At 38.5% G+C, this 23252-nt stretch overlaps 2 protein-coding genes across 5 annotated transcripts in view; one reads left to right on the top strand and one right to left on the bottom strand.

Moving 5' to 3' along the window:
• Window positions 1-3207: 3207 nt before the first annotated feature.
• LOC103097545 (speedy protein E4A-like) lies at window positions 3208-21442 on the top strand. The gene is made up of 8 exons (XM_007493675.3): window positions 3208-3554; window positions 5778-6011; window positions 7006-7064; window positions 8429-8514; window positions 9424-9598; window positions 12250-12377; window positions 14614-14755; window positions 21312-21442. The coding sequence occupies exons 1-6, from the start codon at window positions 3542-3544 to the stop codon at window positions 12307-12309; spliced, it is 627 nt and encodes a 208-aa protein (XP_007493737.1). The 5' UTR covers window positions 3208-3541; the 3' UTR covers window positions 12310-12377; window positions 14614-14755; window positions 21312-21442.
• The window catches only part of SLC35A5 (solute carrier family 35 member A5), a 40996-nt gene continuing 33449 nt past the window's right edge, over window positions 15706-23252 (bottom strand). For all 4 annotated transcript variants that reach the window (XM_007493677.3, XM_016433459.2, XM_056793460.1 and 1 more), the window contains 2 exons: window positions 20846-21629; window positions 15706-19371 (listed from right to left, as the gene is read on the bottom strand). In XM_007493677.3, the coding sequence (XP_007493739.2) occupies window positions 19303-19371; window positions 20846-21629 (853 nt within the window). In that variant the 3' untranslated portion in view covers window positions 15706-19302. The remainder of the gene's footprint in view (window positions 19372-20845; window positions 21630-23252) is intronic.

The raw sequence follows: 23252 nt of genomic DNA, 5'->3' as shown, positions 1-23252 counted from the left end.
CAAAAGAAGAAACGGAGATTTTGAAAGATTTCATTCCACTCAATAAACATGTATTAAACGCCAATTCTCTACCAACACACTGTTCTGGGCATTAAGGATATAGACCCCCAAAAAATCTGAAATAGTCCCTACTTCAAGAAATTAATATTTCATGCGGAGGGATAAATACAATAGTAACATAAATAAATGTAACTCAGAGTGTGAAACAAAGGGGGCAAGTAATAGATTTGAGGAGGGAGAGGAACTAACAGCTGAGAGAAATGGTGAAGACTTCATCAAGGAAGTGACTCTTGAGCAGAGATATGAAGAAAGATGGTACTGATTGGGGAGTCAGGAAGACCCAAGTTAAAATCTGGTAGCAGATACTTGCAAGCTGTGTGATCCTGCGCAAGTCACTTAATCCTGTTTGTTTCTGTCTCCTTGTATGTAAAATGAGGTAGAGAAGGAAAATGGCAAACCACTCCAGTATCTATGCCAAGGAAACTCTAAATAAGGTCACAAAGACACAACTGAAACAACTGAACAACAGGAACAACAACAATAAAGGATTCTAAAAGGTGGAGATGAAAAAGGAATGCATTCTAGGACTGTGGGACAATTATTGTGAATGCACAGAGATTAGAGATGGAATATAAAATTTAGGAAATAGCAGTTTAGTTTGGCTATATTGTAGAGGGAGTAAAGGGGAATGATACAAAATTAAATAGAAAAGGAAGGTCAGAACCACATTGTTAAGAGTCCAAAGAGCCTGTAAACACAGGCTATAGGCAACAGAGGTCACTAATGTTTTTGAGCAGGGAGTAATATTGTGAAGATTGGAGAGGATAGAAACAAAATATGGAGAGGGAGAAGAAAATCATAGAATCTGAGTAGGAAGGAATCTCAAAGACTACTTAATTCAACTCTTACATAAACTTCCTCTCGATATTAGATCCAAGTAAGTAGGAGGCTCTTAAAATAGTCCAGGTGAGAGGTAATAAAGTTCAGAAGAGTGGTGGGTATATGACTAGCAAGGTAAAAAGTCATAGGAATGGGAATTAGCAAAACTCGCCAACTGATTATCTTTGGGATACTGGAGAAGGAAGAAGAACCTGGGGGATAAGTGGGCAGATAGGAAGAGAATCAGGAGATGAGTGTATCACTGAAGCTAAGGATGAAGACTTTTGGGGATGAATGAAGTAGTAAACAGGATTTTAAATGATAAACAAATGAAAGAATATAGAGGGTGAGGATTTAGCCAGTGGTTTCAGTAGAGTAGTGATATAGGAAGCCAGATTGCAAAGACTTGAGAATTGAGTGGCTAGTAAGAAAATAGAGCCAGTGAGCAATCATAGAAATTCTTTCTAGGCATTTGCCAATAAAAGAAGAGAGAGGTTTAAGATGATAGGTCCAGGAAGTGACAGTATCAAGTTAATATATTTTTTAAATGATGGATGGATATGTAGCTATTTGATAAAAGTCATTGTGTGGAAGAGATTGAAGATGAGAGAAGGGAATGAGGAATGATCATAGGAGATGGGATGCATACTACTAATACAACTAGAGATGTTAGCCTTGACAAGTTGAGGTACCTTCTCTGAGCTGGACAAAGGAAAGGATGCATGAAGATATTGAGACATTTGGAAGAGGGAACTCTGGTTGGTCATTCTTAATTTTTCTCAGTAAAGCAAGATTGTTTGTAAAATTGTGGTGGGGGCTTTAGAAGAAAGAAGAGATAGAATAATCACTGTTGGCTATGATAGTCTCTCACTTTCAGTACTGAGGATCTAGTTGATCTGGGGGTGGAAGGAGGTAGCAAAAATGAGAAGGGGAGTGGAAGTTAGGAATTCTTTGAAGGCTGAAATAAAATGGCCTCTGTGAAAAACAAAAAGTAGATGGTAGGAGTTACTTAAGATTGAGGATTGGCATGACATGAATGATCTCGGTTAGAGGTATGTTTGCTAAAGGTTTCACGACTGACTTTCCCATCAAAAACTAAGCCTAGCACATTTCACCTGCATTATTGACATTTTGTCCATCACCTTTTAAGTCCATAAATATACAAAACAACAAATCAAGCTCTAATGTAGTGTTTGCTCATTTCTAAGATATAAATGTTCACACTGAGAATTTACAATCTCTGAACTGGTATGAGTTTAGCTACAGCACACCTTTGGTTGGCGTATAGGAAGAGACGATGGAGGAGAGCACCTAGCTCAAAAGGTCAATGATAGGGTCAGAATGAAAAGGGTGACAGGTCAAAGTAAAGGCAATTGATAAAGACAGTGAAATATAGAAGGCTTGTAGGCCATAATTACAGTAAAGAATAAATTTAGGAAGGGCATAGGTATTTATTACACACTAGGTAGCATTGTTCCAAGCACTTGAAAAAATATTCTCATTTGTCCTCATGACAACACTATGAGGCAGGTGCTGCTAATTTCCTCATTTTACAGTTGAGGGAACTGAGGCAAACTGAGGTTATGTGACTTCTGCAGTGGCACCAGGCTAGTAAGTGTCTGAAACTGCATATGAACTTACGAACTGAGGCCAAACATTCTATTCATTGTACCACCTAGCTGTTGCCCAGGTTTGGGAAGTGCGGCTGAGGTAGAGAGTAAAGGAAAGGAGATTGTTATCGGAAAGGAAAACTTCAGAATTCAAGTTCATGGAGGAGGTATAATTATAGGTCTAAGCCTGATGTCAAGGCCAGGAAGATTTGTGGTAATGGAAACCAGGGTGAGTCCTGTGAGGCATTTCTCTAGTCCTGGGCATTCATGGGGCATCTTCATTCTACCAAATCACCCCACCACACTATCCACGCAGAGGTGGAAGGGAGTGGTATATCTGTGGCTGGGGCCATTTCTTGATATTACTACCCTGTGAAGATGCATCTCTATTCTCTCAGGTAGAAGATTCAGGCCTCTTTGGGGTCAATGGAGCTCTAGTAAACAATTTAGTGTCTTCCATGCTCTTAGCCTTTGGATGTTTCAAGAACAAAAACATCCTGCCTTGGAGAAGTGTAGTGAGCCTACCTGTTGTTTTAAGATCTGACCTGTAGATGAGAAAATTAATTTTGTGGGGAACCCAGGCAAATCCCAACTTCCTTGAGAAGGATATATCATTGGCTCATCCTCCCTAGTCCCACCAAAACAATTTTCTTCCTTTTTCTTCACTCTAACCCTATCTTCCAACCACTTTTCCTTACATGGCAGAATGCTGGGCCCTGGAGGTTTCATGTGGCCATTTGAATTTGAGCTGTGTTGCCAGTTCTCATGTGGAACTGTCTGATGTCACCTAAGAATCCAAGTCTCATGCATACCCCAGAACTTTTAGGTCCATTCGGATCCAAACATTCAACTTAGCTCAGTGCTCAGTCAGTGCTTCCTGCTCATTATCGCCTTTGGCAAAGACAGAGAAAGATATTTGATGGGGACAGTGGATTCCAGCTGGCACAGAGAACTGGGAAAACCCATTCAGCTTGGGGGCTGATTTAAGTTGGGCGGTCAGCTCCATTTTGGAGAGCCCCCAGAAGTTTCTTATTAGATAGGTTAGAGCTGCCATGGACAGTTCAGGTGGGTGAGGAGACAAGGAAAGTATGAGTGGCTGTGAGTGATTTGGGCTCCTGGGGAATATTTTTAAAACATCCCTCTTGGATGGCCACATGTGAGACAGTTCTATGATATTGTAGACAATCCGAGCCTTGAACAAACTGTGCATGCAGAAAAGATCTATAGCCTTAAGGGTGGCAGGGGAATTGGTCCCTCATCCCCTAAGATAGGGGAGCTCTTAACCTCCTTTTTTTTGCATTAGAGAACCCTTTGGCAGTCTGGGAGGTCTGTGGCCACTTTTCAGAATAAATTTTTAAATGTATAAAATAAAATAAAATACACAGGAGTAAAGAAAACCAATTATATTAAAAGACAATTATCAAAAAATTAAAAAACAAATTCATGGACTCTAGATTAAAGACTCCTGGTCTACAGCATATCAGCAGAAGGTAGAACGAAAGATTATTTTAAAGGACATGGGGAGGCTCTAGGAAAATGGCGATGTGATGGCAGAGTACTCTACTAGGAAAAAGCTACTTGGATTCAAATCCTGGCTTTGTCACTATTTAGCTATGTAATATTTGACTACTTATTACACTTCTCTAAGTTTAACTTTCCTCAGCTGAGAAAGAAGAGATTTGGGAGTAAGTTCCCTTCTAGTTCTCAGAGTCCATGTTATGGAGTAAGTTAAGCTTGTCTTTGGCTCCCTCCCCCTGAGTCCTTATTATATGCCCCATTTCTACCGGTGGTACACTGTTTTGGAAAGTCAAAGAAGGCCTGGCTTCAAATTCTATCTCCTACACTTATCAGCTGGGTGACTTCAGGCAAGTCATTTAACTGAAGCCCCTGGTGCCTCATCTACAAAGTGGGGATAAGAAAAACTATAATAGTTACCTCACAAGGCTGGCATACAATAACAGAGGTAAAAACTGCTCTATAAACCTTAGAAAACTATCCAAAACAATTAGCTATTTTTATTGTTCTCCTTTTGAAAGGGTGATAAGTGAAGCAAATTTCCATAGAAATCTTATCATTATTAGATTTTATTTCCATTTTTTCGGTCTTTCTAACTCTACTTGAATTTAGTAGAAATATACTAGATATTAAAAGGGAGATACAAAATTGAATAAGACATGCTCCTTGTCCTTAAGGAGTTTGCGAATATATTAAAGGAAATGAGGTGTACATAAATAACCACCAAACAAAACAGTTCAGGATGAGTAAACAGCAAAGGTACCCTAGGAACAAAGGGTTTCTAGGGTAAAGAGAGCAATCACTTTCAGCTGGGACTGATTAGGGAAGGCTTCAAGGAAGAAGTAGGATTCAAGCTAGTCCTTAAGTGATGGGCAGGATGTCAATACGTGGAAATAGCAGGAAGATTATCAAGAAGGGTGTAAGCAAGAATTTAGAGGTAAAAAAGCATGGAACGTATTAAAAAAAATGTACAATAGTGGTTCATTTTGTCCTCACCTTAGATGGATAAAAATTTGATTGGTATCAAAGTTGAATTGGGGGGAGTGGCATGGGAAAGGGCTGTAATAAGCCTAAACTGTGGAAAAACAGATGATTAGCAGGCCTAAGGATGGTAGAACTAGCTAGCATTTATATGGTGTTTAAGCTTTACAAAAAATACCGTACAACTATATCATCTGATCCTTTCAACAACCCTATGAGGTAGGTGCTCTTATTATCCCCCTTTTACAGATGAGGCAGACAGAATTTAAGTGACTTGCCCAGGATCACAGGGCCAAGGATGTACCTGAGGCAAGATTTGAGCCTTTGTTTTCCTGACTGCAGGTCCTGTGCTCTGTCCTAGCTGTCTAGATGGTAGAGCAATCCTATGTGGGCTATCCAGTGAGTCTATTCAGCTGTTAGTAAGAGACAGACCCATGGAATTGAACCTAAGTCAGGACTCAAGGCAACCATGAGAGAAGACTTGAGAGGGAGTCTCGGGTATTTCAGGGGCCGGTGATCCCTCAGTCTATCTGATCCAATATCCACCCTTTCCATCCTATTTCCCGCCTCCCTCCTAGCTCATTTGTAACAGAGGCATCATGGAAGAGTGCTGGACATGTGGCTAGTTAGGGACAAGTATATTAATTTTCTGAGCTGCAGCTTTCTCATCTGTATAATAAGGATAAAAACACCTTCACTGCCTGCCATGCAGGGCTGTTGTGAGTGCCAGAGGAAGCAATGAGGACTCTCTCTGGCGCCTTCTCTCTCTGATTCTGATTCTTTCTTCAGTAGCTTCCTTGTTGACCACCCCCAAAGTCATATTAGAGGCCTATGTACCCTCAACCTCAGGGGACATCACGCGATTTCTATCAGAGACTATGTCAGAAGAAAGGAATGAGAGAAGACAGAAAAGAAAGAGGAAGGTATGGTCAGTGATGGAGTCAACAGACACAAGACTTGTTCTGAAAAGGAGGAAAATTGCTGACTTCCGCCCAGAAGATTTAGCAGCTTTCTTCAGACTTTTGGGTAAGAGATGCGACACCAGGAACTCCTGGCTCATGTTTGCCCAACTACATTCCCACTATTCAATGGCCAATTCTGCTAACAATGACCATAATGTCCAAGAACCTAGCCCCCCTGAAGGCCGAAGTCAAATCAGTTCAATAACAGGTATCTATTAAGTGCCTAACAGCAGCAATAGTTACTTCATCAGAAGTGGAGGTGGGGAGGGGGCTCCATTTCCTGCCTAGAACTCTTGTCTGAGTACAAACACAAGGCACTCTAGCCCATTCCTCAAAGGGAAAGGGGATTCTAAGAAAAGGAAGACTCTTGAGAAGGCAGAATGAGGATGGATGAGCTAATGTCACAGGAAGACAGATTTCAACCCTAGAGCAAAACTTCCTCACAATTAAAACTGTCTCCAAATGGAATGTGTTGCCCCATTATTCACTGCTGGTCTTCAAGCTGAGGCTGGATAACCACTTCTTGGGGATTCATTTAAATTTGAACTATATGACCCCTGAGATTCTTTGTCAACTCTCAGTCTATAATTCTGTGACTAGCTATTTGTTTGACTTAGGATAGCGTAGTGGTCATTGTAGGCCAAAACATGGCATCCTCTAGAGAGAGGGTAGGGACAAAGAAGGTGGGTAATCTAATCCACGGTTTTTCTTCCATGAGAAAAGGGGGAGGGACAGCTAGGCGGCCCAATGGATTAAGAGTCAGGCCTAGAAATGGGAGGTCCTGGGTTCAAATGTGGCCTCAGACATTTCCTATCTGTGTGACCCTGGGCAGGTCACTTAGCCCCAGTTGCCTAGCCCTTACTGTTCTTCTGCCTTGGAACCAATACTTAGTATTGATTCTAAAATGAAAAGTAAGAATTTGAAAAGAAAAAAAAAGAGCACCAAAAGTCCAGCTTTAAGGCTTCTTGGTATTTGTGTCTGTAACCAGAGCTTTCCTCTGGGATTAGAATGTTCATGATTTCCTTGCCTTATTCTGATGCAACCTTTCTCCTTCACAGAGGACCCAGTCATTAGGAAATTCTTGGACTCCGACAGCCATTTTAAAGTGGCTGATAAGGTATCTGCAGCTCCCCTGGACACCTGTCTTTGGGATTTGTCTTCACTCTGTGATGCTGGCTTAGGAAGGCCCTTCCCATTGCATGCCTACCTGAGCTTTAGAGGATATGGGTTCTGAGGGTAGAGAATGCTTGTGCTAGGGAAACTGAGGCACAGTAACTTCAGGCCCAAGCCTGCTCCATGCTTTGGGTGAGTTTTATTGCTTCTTAGCTATGCCACAGAAAAGGTATTAAAGGACCTTGTGTAGCCATTAGTTTCTTGCACAACAGTGGTCCCAGCTATGTGGTCCCCCAGCGACATCCCTAAAGTCAAGGAAATTTGGCTTCACTACTCCTTTAAGACTCCTCTGGTCTGAGTTTAGCAGAAAGGTCCCATAAATATTTAAAGCATTTATTCAAATGAGGTAAAGCAAAGCACCACAGAAAAGCAAGATAGTGGTGGTGATGGGGATGATGGTGTGGGAAGACAAAGTTATGCAGATCTTCCTTCTTCTAGGTCCATCAATTGTGCTACCTACCTTCTTCATTCCCTCTACCTATCTAAAAAACACAGAAAACCACAGGGTCTCTAATCAAACGAATCATGGCTTTCTGTGTGAGAGCGGGGCTTATCCCACCCCTTCCATTCCACCAGCTCCCTGTATTGAGCCAGTTTGCCCTTCAGTGTCCACTGCAGGCTGTTCCATCTCATCTTGGGCTTACCTTACCTCTCCCAACCTCATCACCTTACCACCCCCCACCCCACTACTCTGATTCACTTCTCATCCTTTTCTTCATGCCAAATTGCTCCAGAATTGGTTGCCTTTACACTTCTCAAGGTCAACATTTGAGCTGAGCTTTAAAAGTTGGGTATAATTTCAAGCATCAAAGATAAAGGGGGAGGGCATTCTGGGACTAAGGAACATGTATGCCAAAAGCACAGAGATAGGAAAAAAGTCTGGGATGTATTTAGGAAATAGTAGTCCAGTTTGGCCGTATTTTAAAGTATATAAAAGGGAGTAATGTAAGTAAGGCTGGAAAAGGTGGTGACAAATCAGTGGAGGGCTTTTTAAGGGACTTTGAAGACAATGGCCTTGCCTTTCTTTGTCTAACCTAGTAAGAATTCCAGTATTAGGAGCTTCAGACATTAGTAGATTATGCTAGGGGGCCTTTTTGGGCATAGAAAGCTCCCCAAACCACAAAGACAACTGTTTCACCTACTGCCAACAAACTTACTAGTTTGCCTTGAGAAAATCAGAATCTCTAGACCTGTTTCCTTGTTTATAGAATGAGGGGGTTACAGTCACACTAGGGGCCTCTAAAGTTCTTTTCAGATTCTATCATTGCTTAAGCTTGCCTCAATAACTGTGTCCCACTCTTTTGTCAGTACCTTCTCTCCATAGTTGTAGAATATTTTGGCCGGGTGAGACTTCCTGCTTACTCTTATAACCGGATCCATTTTTTTGTGGCACTGTGAGTATTTCCCATCCTTCATCCACCTGTCTAAATAAACACTGAAAATCTTATAATTTTCCAGTCAGCTGTGTCACAACTTTAGAGAGAGAGAGTGTGTGTGTGTGTGTGTGTGTGTGTGTGCAAAACCACCCCTTCCATTCCAGCAATTCCCTGAGCTGTCCTAGGCAACAGAGATGGTTGACTTATCTGCATTGTGGATATATAGAAGGGGAAGGGAAGGATTGAGCTTGGCCTTAGAGCCCTTTTTGTAGAGCAAATGCAGAATACTAGAGGAAGGAAAATTAGGATTCAAAGACCTTTGTGAGGGTCACCAGAAATCTAGAATGGGCTACTAATGACTCACCTTCCCTACACCAGAGAGCACTGCTCTTTTTAAGTTTGGATGTTCGGAACATTATGCCAATTTGGCTGATAGCTGATGACTCACCAAATTCTAGACCATGGATTCTTGGCCTTTTTTCTGTCATGAAACCCTTTGACAATGAAGTGAAAACTCTGGATCTCTTCTCTAAATAATGTTTTATAATATATAAAATAAAAAATTGGTTTACAAAGGAAACCAAAAAAATTGAAATATAGCTATATAGCTATAAAAATATTGCATATTCCAAGCTCATGGACCACCTATGAATTCACTCTATGAATCCCAGGCTAAGAATCCCTCTTCCAGATTCTTTCTCTTGCTTCTGATATACTTTCTAGGGCCTGTTGATTTGAAGTAGAAGGAAATCAGATTAGTCTGATGAGATATGTTTGAAGTAAAGCTGTTATTAGTTCCTAACCTGAATATTACCTGGGTTATTTTGAGGGCTTGTTTCTCAGCTCTCCAGGGCCACATTGTACTGGTTCTGAGAGGTATGTCATTACTAGGCTTCTAGTTAAGTGTTTCCCCTTCCCTTCTGGCAGATTCATCGCCAATCAAATTGAGGAGGATGACATGAAATCTAAATTCAATATGATGCCTGCCCTCTTTGGAAAGAGACTATGGCGCAGTCTCTACTATGATTTCCGGCGGATACAGCGAAAATTCATTGTTGCAATGAATTGGAGAGTTCTTGTTACTCGCCAGATCTGTGATGAAGTGAGTGTCTGGTGGTGGGTGGCTTCACTGAGAGGCTGTAACAGTGACATAGGGGAGTGATAGAACCCATAAGAAGAAAGACTGCTCCTTTTTTAGTGCTCATCTTTTAAAAAAATTCCATGAAAAAACTAAAGGGGGCAATTGGGTGACTCAGTGGATTGAGGGCCAGGCCTAGAGACAGGAGGGCCTGGGTTCAAATATGGCTTTAGGCATTTCCTAGCTGTGTGACCCTGGACAAGTCACTTAACCCCCATTGCCTAGTCCTTACCATTCTTCTGCCTTAGAACCAATACACAGTATTGATTTGAAGATGGAAGGTAAGGGTTTAAATAAAAATTAATAAAAAATAAAACCAGGCAAACAAGACACAGAAATGTCATCGCTCTTGCAGGAAGAATGATGGAAGGTCAAAACTAGAGTAGTAGCATCCTATCCAAGATGCAGAGCTAGCTGGAAGGGACTTTGGAATTCAGAGGGTCTAACTGTTATTTTACAGATAAGGAAATAAGTCTGGAAACTTGTCTGGGTAGCTCAAGGCCAGATAGGTTGTGAGTGCAGGCACAAGCTTTGAATCCAGGACCTATATTTTCACATCTAGGGCTCTTTTCATTGTGTTTCAGTCATGTCTGATTCTTTGTGACCCCATTTGGAGTTTTCTTGGCAAAGATACTGGAGTGTTTTGCCATTTCCTTCTCCAGCTCATTTAATAGATGAGGAAACTGAGGCAAACGGGGTGAAGTAGATTTGCCCAGGATCACTCAGCTCATGAGTATCTGAGGCCAGATTTGAATAGTCAGGTCTTCCTGACTGTAGGCCTGGCACCCTATCCACTCTACCAGTTAGCTGCCCTTCTTTTCATTATACCATGTAGCAATTTACATTTTGTGGCACTTTACTCACATTGGTATAGGCCCTCACATTTGGTCATCCATTCAAGTGTCAAAGTATCCTTTCTGAAGAATTGGTCTGACCATGGTCCACCCTCCCCTCCCCTCCTCTGTAAACTTCAGTGGTTCCCTATCATTTCCAGGATCAAGTATAAAATCCTCCAGCATTCAAACTCTTCATAACCTGCCCCTTATACATCTCCAATCTTCGTATATTACATCCCTAAATATACTCTTCCATCCAGTGACCCTGGCCTCCAATGTTTTTGAGTCATTTTTCAGTTGTGTTCAACTCTTTGTGAGCCTGATTGGGGTTTTCTTGGCAAAGATCCGAGAGTGGTTTGCTCATTTTACAGATGGGGAAACTGAGCTAACAGGGTTAAGAGACTTGCCACAGTTAGTAAGTGTCTGAGGCCAGATTTGAACTCCAAAAAATGAATTTTCTTGACTCCAGTCCAAGTGCGCAATCCACTGTGCATCCAGTTGCCTCTTTGCTGTTTTTCAAACTAAACACTTTGTCTCTTGGTCCTAGGCATTTTCTTTGGCTCTCTCTGATGCCTGGAATGCTTTCCCTCATCACTGCTGCCTATTACTTTTTCTGACTTTAAGTTCTCGTTAAAATCCTATCTTCTACAGGAAGCCTTTCCTGATACCTCTTAATTCTACTATCTTTCCTTTAGTATTTTCAATTCATCATGTATACAGCATATGTGTATATTATTGTTTAATCCTATTAGACTGAGATGCTCAAAAGGCAGGGACTCTTTTGGGGGGGGTATTTCCAGGGTTCAGAGCATCACTGGGTACACAGTAGATAGGTAGGTACTTATTGTTGACTGAAAAACACCTGGAGAGGCTCACTATTCCATTTCTCAAAAATGAAAGACTGCAGTTTAAAGATGGTTTCCCCATAGATTCCCCAGGATCTAAACTGAGATCTTCTGACTCAAAATCTAGGTCACTCGTCACTGTTGCATGATAACCTTTCTAAAAATGTATGCAATTTTTACATAGAGCCATTGGTTTTACTGCACAAAGCTACATCCTGTCCTTCCACCCTATTCTTCCTCTGATACTTCATCCCTCAATTAAGCTGCCTGCTAAAACACACATAGATAAGAGGGGTTGAGATCCACCTTAATAGAGAGATTGGTGAAAATATAAATCTTCTAAGTGAAGAAATGGGATAGTGGGAAAAAAAATCAGAGGATATGGTCTGTATTCTATTTACTGTCTCCTGGCTCTATTTACTACCTTCATATATAGAAGAAATAGAGAAAAGAGATTAAGGAGATGCAAGGTATGAAAAAGGCTGAAGACTCTTGATATAAAAACCTTGAAAATTAAAAAAAATATCTTGATGAGGAATAGATGTCGGTGAAAAAAATATTTGGGAAAGGATTTTAGATTTAAAGCTGAGACTTTCCAAGTTCCTGAGTTCAGCCTCTTCATTTCATTGATGAAGAAACTGTGGCCCAGGGAAATTAAGTGACTTGTCCAGGATCACCCAGCACTGAGTATCTGAGGTGGGGTCTGAACTTGGATCTTCCTAACTCTGGGTCTGGCAATGTTATCCACTAGACTACAATGCCAAGGTATTGACAGGAAGCGATGCTAGAGAGAGGAAGGCCAGTTAAGGCTGACACAGAAATTTTGGGCATGGTCACTGACAATGGATTTAACTAATGTTGGAAAGGAAGCGATACAGGATTGGAGGGAAGGTGTCACAAAAAATTCTCACCTTTTTATCTCACTTGTTTTTAGATCCAAGCCCAGGCCCCTACACATTGGGTCTGGCAAAGGGACCGAGGCCTCCTCAGTTAAACTCCAGCTCTAGGAGGGTGGGATGGAGGGAAAAGAATGGATGATACCAATATTCCAACAAACCCAGGGTGAGTACCCAGTTCCTGAGAGCCCACTCCCTTGCTCAGGCTCACCTAGAACAGAGGAACTTTGTAATCATCAGCTGCCTGCTTCCTGTAGGAATTCAGCTTTAGGACAGTGCCATATTTCATTGGGAAACAGGAGCTCTGAGGCGTATTATTTCCAAATGTGAAAGAAATGTACCAAACGGTGATGCCATGTCCCAGGAAATGTATTCATGTGGGACCCAAGTCTCAAGTAATTTGTTTATATGCTAGCTTAGCCAGATGGGAATACATTGAAGATCAGCTGTGCTGACCTCCCAAAGACAACTGATTTCTCAGTGAGGTAGGTTCTAAGTTGGATATTGAAATGGGCACTAGAGCTGAATAAGGCACACTCATGCCTTATTTCACTCACATTCATATATTTCTCGTACTCAACAGGAAGGAGTTGGAACATGAATTTTTTCAGAATCACTTAGACTAGGTCAAAATTGCAGGGGAGGGAAATTGTGTGGTTAACTTATGGGACAACCTAATGAGAAACCTGGAATTTAGCTAAGTGTAACGCTGTTAAAAGAATCATAACCACTCAAGAGGAACATTTTCTGGTCCAATCTGTAAGTATTTAAAAGTGGGAAGTTGAGCAGGTCAGAGGTCAGCCCTAAACACTTCTGAATAAGAAGACAATGCTTTGGTTTTATCAGCAAAAGGCAGTTGGAACTGATTTTTCTAGATGAGAGATAATTGTTCTACATTGACTTTGGGATAAAATGCAAACTCTTCAGCTTGGCTTTCTTAAAAGCCTTCCATGATCTAGGTCCAACCTACTTTTCCAGACATTTCATATTATTCCCCTTCATATACTTTTATATTTCAGACAAATTAGGATAGTTATTCTCTGAACTTGACATTATATCTTCACAGAAACAGCTAAGTGTAGAATGTCCTTTAGGGAGGTGGAAAGTCCACAGTGTTACACACCACACATGTTTTTAGATTTTTGTTGAAGTACTGATCAATTACGCTTATTTGTTTTATCTTAAAAAATACTATTTGCCAAATAAGATGGCTTTCTAGGAGGGGAAGGAGGATGGGAGATACTGGGGGAAATATGATGTTATAAAGACAAAATATTCCAATGGAAACTTATTCAAAACAACAAAATAATAGCCTTAAGGCTACAAATAGTTTTCCAAAACGGTTCTTACTGTTGTCCTGCAGTGAAGTGGTCACAAAGATGCTCTAAGTCATCATCAGGCTGGTAGGAATAGATGAGTAGGTAATCAGCAGATGACTTCGCCAGCTCTTGCAGGGAATACCCAGCAGTTCTAGGTGGAGAGAAATGTTTCAGTAAGGGGGGGGTAGGCCTAAGATCATGAGTTGTCTGGGCTACTTATATGCTCTCTCTCCCAATTCCTAGTGTATGGGAAAGTATGTCTCTGTGTGTGTGTGTGTATAAATCCTTTATTTGCTTCACTATTATGTAAACTGACTTTCTTTCAGTTAAAAGTTTAGAGAGATGAAAGAAACTGCAAATGGAAACTTGTGAGGATGGCTACTGACCCAAAGCATGGATTGAACCCCAGTCTAGTTTACTGGAGATCATGTATATGGGAGGAAGAGTCTAAGCTACATCAGTGCTCTCTCCTTTCTCAAAACCTTATATTTACTTATTTGCATACATGGTGTTTCTTTAATACATGTAACTCCCCAAATGCAGATGACTATATTGGTTTTGTCTTTGTAGCCTGAGTGCCTACCCACAATTCAGCGATGAAAATAAACATTTGTTGAATGAATTGAATTTTACCAGCCTAAGACAAAAAGTTGGTGGTAGAATACCTATGTATAAAGAGGACCTTGGTGGAGAATTCATTTAAATATAACAAATACTAAGCACTGTGCTAAGCACTCAGGAAGATAACAAAATTTAAATAATGCAATAGTTTTATTAATTTAATAATTCCCTTAGGGAATTCAAGTTTAACAGGGCATATATCACATATACAGAAAGGCAAGTTGTACAATCATTCCATCTGAATTGTCAGAGGAAATGATATCATTGGGAGTCTTCTCCACCAAAGAAATCACAGATCCACCCAGTCCTCCCCCTCAAAAAAATACAATAAATAGCTTGACAATTATACTAGAGAAATGCCAATTACTACATGAGGTTAGAGAGGTGAAGTTATACTTGGGAAGTGTAGAGTCCTTAGGACTTTTAGACTTTGATTAACACATATTTTTTTCTTTTTGGAAGAAGAAACAAAAAAAGAGCCCAGCATGAAAAACTTATTCCAAGAGAAGAGACATGTAGAATTCTTGACCTGTGCATGGGAAAAACAAAAACAAAATAAAAACCATGATGCTATGGAAGAAAAGAGGAAACAAGGTGACAAATGGTGAGTACCGTGAGACTTGAGAGTAGAATTTGGGGGAGAGAAGGACATTGATTTCATAGTTTTCCAAGGATTACCCTGATCTTAACTAAGAATGGGGAAATAAATGAACAGAATATAGAAGCCTTAGTCAAGTGTTCTTGCTCTGCTCTGAATTTTCCTATTTGTCTGCATACATGTATTTCTGTAAGCTCTTTGCAGGCAATGCATTGCATATAGGTGTTTAATAAATGTTTCTTAAATTGAATTGAAGTCATTGTTATACTTATCTATCAGAAGATTTCTAGGGGGAAAAAAAAAACCCATCATTGGCACAGAGGCCTAGTATTCCTTGTGGCTACAAGACTTGGATCAGTGTCAAGGACATCTTAATTAGGAACACTGCTGAAATCCATCTCACTGTCCAGGAGGATCATTGCAGTGGTGGCTGTGTCCCTGATTTAGCTCAGGGCCTAACCATATTCTTGAAGGAAAAGCTTCAGAAAGACAGCTGAGCTCATAAAGTCATTTCAGATACACTTGACATAGTCATTCAGAGCCTTTGAATGAACCAGATTCAGTCTACAGGTTCTAGGCAGCCAAAGATTTATAATAATAGAATTTTAAGGAATCTCAGAGGTCTTCTAGTGTAACTTCCATTCTAAAGGAAGAATTCAGAAAAATGCGAACAGATAATCTTTAATATAATCACAATTACTTTATAGTAATAATTTAGGCCCACTTTCTTATACTATGGTATGATATACTTAAAATAGCATTGTTCTGTGATCTTGAGATCTTGTCTTGAACTCTAGTGCCAATTCTATCACATTATGTGAGATTGAGCAAGTTACCTTTCCTTTGACTCAATTTCATCTGTAAAACGGAAAATTTTCACCCATCCTATACTATTATTTAATTATTTAACTATCATTCAAAAAAGTTAGTACATATTAAAACACTCTGAAAAAGTATGAAAGTGATACAAATTGTTGTAAAATGCTTTATTATGTACAATACCAATATTTGTTTTTGAAGTCCTCCACTTGAGGAGCTCTCATTCAAACATCAGACCTGCATCCACAGCTTTAACTTTGAATTAACTCTCAGGGAAAGTATGATACAGGATGTACACACACCAGTCACAACTTCTGCTTAACAACCCACAAAATTTGACAATATATTAATGAAAATATTATTCATTGAAATTTAATTATAGTCAAGAATAATGAATTTAAGATTTCTTCCAATTACATGTAAAAATACTTTTGACCATTCATTCATTTTCTAAAAAAATTCAGTTCCAAATTCTCCCCTCCTTTCCCTTCTTCATTGAGAAGGTAAGCAATTTGATGTTATACATGTGCAGTCATGCAAAACATTTTCATATTAGTCATGTTGTAAAACTAAAAAAGAAAACCTCCAAGAAAAATAAAGTTTAAAAAGGTATACTTTATCTACATTCAGATTCTGTCAGTTCTTTCTTTGGAGGTGGATAGCATTGTTCATCATAATGTATTTCCCTCCCTTCTAATTTTCCTATTTATCTTTCTCTAATCCAGTTTATCCTCAAGTGTCTTGCTTCTGACCATCGTCTCCAACCTCTCTTATCAGACTATCCCCTTGAATTTTCCCCTTCCCCTCCTACTTCTTAGCAGAGTAAGGTGGATTTCTATACCTGTGTGGATATTACTTCCTCTCTGTGCCAATTAAGATGAGAATAAGCTTTAAGTATTGTCTGCCACCCCCTTCTCCATGTTCCCTTCCATTGTAAAAGCTCATTCATGCCTCATATATTGGATACATTTTCCCTTTCTACCTTTCCCTTCTATTTTTTTTTTTAGATATCTTCCCATCAGTCATCCTCCTTTCTCACCCCTTATTTTATTTTTCTTAGATATTATAATGCCATTATAAACAACTCACACCTGTGCTGTCTGCTTTTAACTGCCCTAATAATGATAAAGTTCTTAGGAGTTACAAGTAGCATCTTTGCATATAGGAAAGTAAATAGCTTCATCTTATAGAATCTTTTATTTCTCCTTCTCTTTACCTTTTTGTGCTTCTCTTGAATCTTTTATGTGAATATAAAATTTCCTATTTAGCTATGGTATTTTCATCAAGAATGCTTAAAAGTTCTCCATTTCATTAAAAAGCTATCTTTCCACCCCAGAGGAATATATTCAACTTCATGGGGTAGGTGATTCTTAGTTATAATTCTGGTTCCTTTTCCCTCCAGAATAACATATTCTAAGCCTTTATATATATATATATATATATATAAGTTGTTATATCTTATATAATTGATGACTCCATGATATTTAAAGTTTCTTTTTGCATATTTACAATATTTTCTCCTTGACTTGGAAATTCTAGAATTTGGCTATAATATTCCTGAGAGTTTTCATTTGGGGATCTTTTTTAGGAGGCAATCAGTTGTTTCTTTTCATTTCTATTTTACCCTCTGATTTTAGAACATTGGGACCTTTTCCCTTTATAATTTCTTGAAACATGAAACCTAAGCTCTTTTTTTTTTTTAAATCATGTCTTTCAGGTAGTCCAATAATTCTTAAATTATTTCTCCTGGATTTATTTTCCAAGTTAGTTTTTTTTTTCCTAATGAGATATTTCACATTTCTTCTTTTTTTTACTCTCTTGATTTTTGCCTTATTGTTTCTTGATGTACTATGGAGCCCTTAGCTTCTGCTGCCCAATTCTAATTTTTAAGAAATTACTTTCTTCAGTGAGCTTTTATACTTTTTTCTCTTTGGTCATTTTGCTTTTTAATGAATTTTTCTCTTCAGTGAATTTTTGAGCCTCTTTTGTCATCTGACCTATTCAATTTTTAAGATGTTATTCTCTTCAGTATTTTTTGTGCCTTTTTTACCAAGCTGTTGATTCTTCTTCATGATTTTCTTGCCATCATTTTCATTTCTTTTACCATTTCTCTTCTCTCTTATTTCATTAAAAATTTTTTTAGCAATCCTAGGAATTTTGGGGGGGGCTTCAAACAAATTCATATTTTGCTTTGGGACTTTGAATATAGCTGTGAGTTTGTTTTGATTTTCTTTGTCATCAGAGTAACTTTATGTGGATAGGTTCTTTTTTTTATTGTTGTTTACTTATCTTTCCAGTCTATTTCTTGACCTTAAACTTTATGTTAAATTTGGACTCTGCTCCTAGGGTAGAGAGGACACTGTTCAAGTTTCAGATTTTTAATGGTTCTGTTTTCAGAGTTAGTTCTTGGGGGACTGTAAGTTTTCTGTTCTTTCAAGAGTATATGATCCAAGGAAACGTGTGGTCACTGTTCTCCTGGACAATGCTCCAGTCTTTGAATAACGACATGCACTCTTCTCTGTTCTCGTACTCTGTGACCAGGATCCTCATTCCAGCTAGTGCTTTCTTCTTGCCCTGTGATTATATATAGTCAATGCAACAGAATCCTGTGCCCAGTGTCAGAAAAGAGTCACTGAGACCCTCCTTCCGACCAGCCGTCTAACTTCCTCACCATCTGTGGTGCAAGAGGTCTGCTGCCAATTCAGTCATCTCCAAGGCCTGATGCTAGTTTGCACTCCACTCTCACCCTGAGACTGACCTTTCTGGCTGAGATTCCAAGTTGTCTTAGACTGAAAACTGTTTCACTCTGTTCTTTTGTAAATTGGTAGGTCCTTCTGAGAATTATTATAAAGTTGTTTGGAGGCTAATCTAAGAGAGTTCAGGTGAATCCTTGCCTTCACTCTACTATCTTGGCTTCAGCCCTTCCAACTTGAGATTTCTTATCAGAAAAAAGTTTGTTTCTATGAATCAACAACTAGTTACACATGGTGACTATGCTAATTTGGAAATTCTACTTTCATTTAAATTATTGTTCACCTAAAAATTCTACATAATAATTACTAAAAACCAATTGCTTACAAATTCCATAAAATTAAAACATTTTGTTTTGTAAAAAAATGTTATTTCCTTGGGAAAAACCATAACACACATCTCACAGTCTGCCAAGTTGCAGAAATTTGGATCATTTAAGCAAAAATTTGATTGAGGGTCCCCATGTTTCTTAAGAGAAAAATAAAAAGAACACTGTACTCTCAAAATACAAGAGATATACTTAGGTAATATTTATATCAATAAAGAGAGACAAATGAAGACTTATGTTTTCCCTTGGGGGCAGGAGAGCCATGAAGTTCTTTTTTGGCAAGGCATCTACTCACTATATCCTATTACTATAGCCTAACTTCTCTGAACCTCAGGAAATTCTGAAACTATAAATAGATTATGATTCATATTGGTGAAGAGTTTACATACTGATGAAATCATAGGTCCTTGATGAACAGACATGATTTTTTCCCTATAAGTATAGAAGATTAGCTAAAATATATATTTTATATTTTATGGCACTATGAGGACATTCTATAAATATTTTGCATTAAACTGTAAAATGTGGGGCATAGTTATTTTCTTAAGCCTCTGGTCCCCAAGTATTAGAGTGGCATTCTAAACTCAAAACAAAAAGGGAAATATTCAAAGTTAGCATCTGATTCTTGAGAATTGCCACTTGTTTTGGATCCAAACTAGAAAGCATCATCTTCCGATTCATTGTCAGTGCTGGGTTTAGTCAGCAGTTCCAGTTCTTCTCCATCCTAAAGGAAATGTGTGGACATTAATAATACATTAAAACAATGAACTATAATTATAATTTTCAATGGCTCATGATGGAGGGGAAATAATGGGGTTTGCCTGACTAAATTCTTGCTGTTAAGTCAAAAAAGTATATTTATAACTTGTAAAACTAGTTACCAAAGATCTTAAAAAACTCATTTTATAAGTAAATTGAGATACTTTGGTAAAATATATTCCATATTCTCTGCAAAGTTAAAACCACCCTGGCATTTTGGGGTGGCCATAGTAAACAAATGTAGATAGTACACTCTGCTGGTCATCACTAGTAATGGCTACAGAAAACAATAATAAAAAATCCAACACTTTTTCCCATCCGTCTCTTTTCCCTTAAAACAAAAAACAATCACCCCAGGAATTATCCTTTTCAGAGGTCCTTGCAAAGTGTTGGCTATCTCTTTTAGGTAAGAATGACAACAAGCACTTAGTTGGCTAAAAGGCAGAGCAAAAGATTGGCATATTTCAGATAGGCAGAAAAATTGATTCTGAAATTTCCAAACTTTTTCTGCCTTAAGCAAAAGCTATGCCACTAAGGAAAAAAAAAACAAAAAATAACTCAACACTGAAGAAAAACTTCCTATGGAGAGTTTATAGAACTATAGAAACATTTCCCAGAGTTAAAAGTGAAATGATAATTATTTGAACTGTTTAAAAGTATGTATGCATATATGATGAAATGATTCATATATAGCTAAGTGAAAGGTAGAATATATTTTATTCATCCAATAAACACTTATCACAGAACTACTATATGTAATTCACTGTGTGGAGTGCTAGGCCAAATACAAAGATACCAAGTTGCTACCTCAAAAGGGCCTATTGATCTTTGTTTATATTCATAACTAATTCTCATTCTTATTCACTCCATTATGATAATGAAAAATTCCAATCTAGCATAATTATCTGATATTCCAAGTAAATGTCTATTATGTCTAGAAAAGCTTTTCCTTCATGAAGAAACCCTACTAAAAACAATGTTAAATTATCATATGACAGAATTGTAATGTCATACTACAGACATGGAATCTGGCCTCAGATGTTTATTAGCTGAGACGTGGGCAAGTTTCTTAACCTCTGTTTGCCTCAGTTTTCTAACCTGTAAAATGATGATAGTAGCATCTACCTTGCAAGGATGTTGTAAAAAATAAGATTAGTAGCTACAAAGTACTTAGTACCGGTAGTACATGGTACATAGAAAGTACCATACAAACATTAGCTATTATTCATGAATGAATGAAGGGAAAATTAAGATCAATTGGGTTTACTTATATAGTGTTACTTACCTTTCCATTTTTAAATATTATTCCCTCAATTACATATATATGTATATGTCTAGGATTGTGGGCCACATATTTTGTGTGAATCAGTAAAATCTTTTTACTTAACAACCACTTGTAAAATTCTGGTGGAAGAGAAAGTAACATTCTAGGAACTCACCCCATTTGACCTTTCCCAGAAACTGTCACTTGAATCTTTGGTCCTCTGTTGCAAAGAAGCATATTCTAGGCTTTTAGATTTACTAATATTATAAATAAATATAGAAAGAAGGACTGATGGGGCTTCCAAAAAGAACTCCAAAGATGGTTTGAAGTCAAAGACCAGGACAGATATTGCAGTGATTATCACTGTTGTTACTTGAGCCATCAGAATATGGAACATGTTATCCAGGAATTTCAAAATGAAGGCTACTGAGAGACCCTGGAAAGCGGTGACAAAAATAAGTGCTACTGAAAATGCATTATGGCCATAAAAAATCCCACAGTTGTTCATCTGGCCGTGGTTACTGGTCTGAAGGCTTAGAGTTACTCCATTGAAAAACACTCCAAAGGCATAGAGTTTGCTATTTTGTATGAAGATATTTTCAGTGATCTGGTCTCCTTCCTTCAATATCTTTTCATTATAGATGTTGGCCATTGAGGAAATAAAACACTGAACTATCACAAGCACATGACCCAGGCCCAGGCGGATACGACTGAAAGTCCTGGCTGTGGTATTCCATTTGACTTCAGGAAGAGTCCACTGCTTTGCTGTGCAATTATCTTTTCCATGGCACTCACTGAGTGGCCTTGTGAGGAGAAAGCAAGAATTAGATGAACTGAGAAATGCATCATGATGAAATCCATGCCTTGCCAAGTGTGTATTTTCAGTGCTTGCAGTCAGGGCCACAATTGACAGAAAGAGAATCAGCAAAGAAGCCCACTGCACCCAGGTGAGATGTTGCCTATTCACAAAGGAAAAAATAAGACCATATTTACTCAGTGTACTTCCCCCTCTCTTTCATGTTTATCATTAAAATTAATTCATTAATATTTATATTAATAAATTCCACATTGCTCTTAAAAGTCCCCTCCTTTGTGAGTTCAAAGGAAATATACTGTTGTTTCTGGATCTTCAATTTAGGCTTTTAATTAACATTTGTAGGACATCCCTCCCTTCAGGTCATTGAGTCATCTCACATTGAAACTAATTTCAAAATCCTTCCTTCTCATTTCCAAGTCTAATCGTCAGGTTTGGAGGTTCAGATTGACTTTTTGTCTACTGCTTTTTTGGCCATGTTCTTGACATATGGTGATAGGGCTCCTGTAACTTGTACTCACAGATCATGTATTTAATTATTTCTTCAAGCTCCAGCTGGCTTTGGGTGTTTAGTAGACAAGGGCCATGGAATCAATGCATGCACCCCTTAAGACAAATATAAGTTCTTGGGTATCTACTTCCATCATTTTGTGCTGAATTTTAAGTTTTTATTCCTGAAGCTTTTTGCTCTTATAGATCTTTTTAGTTTTTTCTTTACTGCTATCCCTAGAATGTTTAGAAGATGGAAAAACAAACAAACAAATCCAGAAAGGGACATGAATACCCTCCCCAATTCCCTAAGGCTGAGAAAGGAGTGCCTTGAATGTAGTAGTATTTTTGCTATACCACATTGCCTGTCTCCATTTGGTTCATATCTGTCATGCCATTCATTCTGACTTGTACTTAACCCAGAATTGAGTGTTATGATCTATGTTGCCATAATTTTCCAACCTCCTGGTTTATTACCTTCATGACTCTAATACCTGTCTCAATTTTCTTTGCCAATCCTTTCCTTGATCCCAGCTTCTTCAATATCTACACTGATGACCTACCCTCTCCTAAAGTCCACTTTAACTTCTTAGCTTCTCTATCAACCTTCCCCATTCTCCTGCTATCCCCAAGGATGGTCATACTTTAGAATTTACTACTATTGGGACTGTTCCAATTTCATAATCCAAATTTATAAAATTTTAATTATGATATTGCCTTCTCTTACAAAATCTTTCATCCATCCACTTCCTTTACTCCTTACTCCTATACCTGTCATTCCCTTTTATTTTGACCTTTCTTCCTTCCATTCTTTCCTGTTCTCTCATGTCTCAATTCTGATATAGCTACATTTTCCTTTTTACCTACTCTAGACACTATGGTTGCCCACTCTGATTCTGCTCTTTCCTGTAGTACCTTGAATTGCCTCTCTCTAACCTTCTGTCATCTTTGCTCTAATTCAAAATCCTGTGTAACACCCTGCTTTTCCCATCCCCAGTCCCTTGAGCAAATCAGGACATTGTGCTGATTGGGTCCCCTACAAAAATATTATATCTAAACTTTATGGGGGCAGCTGGTGGGTGGCTCAGTGGATTGAGAGTCAGGTCCAGAGACAGGAGGTCCTAATTGTGTGGCCCTGAGTAGGTCACTTAACCCTCATTTCCTAGTCTTTATCACTCTTCTGTCTTAGAACCAATATATAATATTGCTTCTAAGATGGAAGGTAAGGGTTTAAAAAAAGTTTTATATTTAAACTTTTAACTGGACTGCACAGAAATCA

The sequence above is a fragment of the Monodelphis domestica genome, chromosome 4 (genome assembly GCF_027887165.1).
Source record: "Monodelphis domestica isolate mMonDom1 chromosome 4, mMonDom1.pri, whole genome shotgun sequence".
Classification (NCBI taxonomy): Eukaryota; Metazoa; Chordata; class Mammalia; order Didelphimorphia; family Didelphidae; genus Monodelphis; species Monodelphis domestica.
This window is presented reverse-complemented; position numbering and strand designations above follow the sequence as displayed.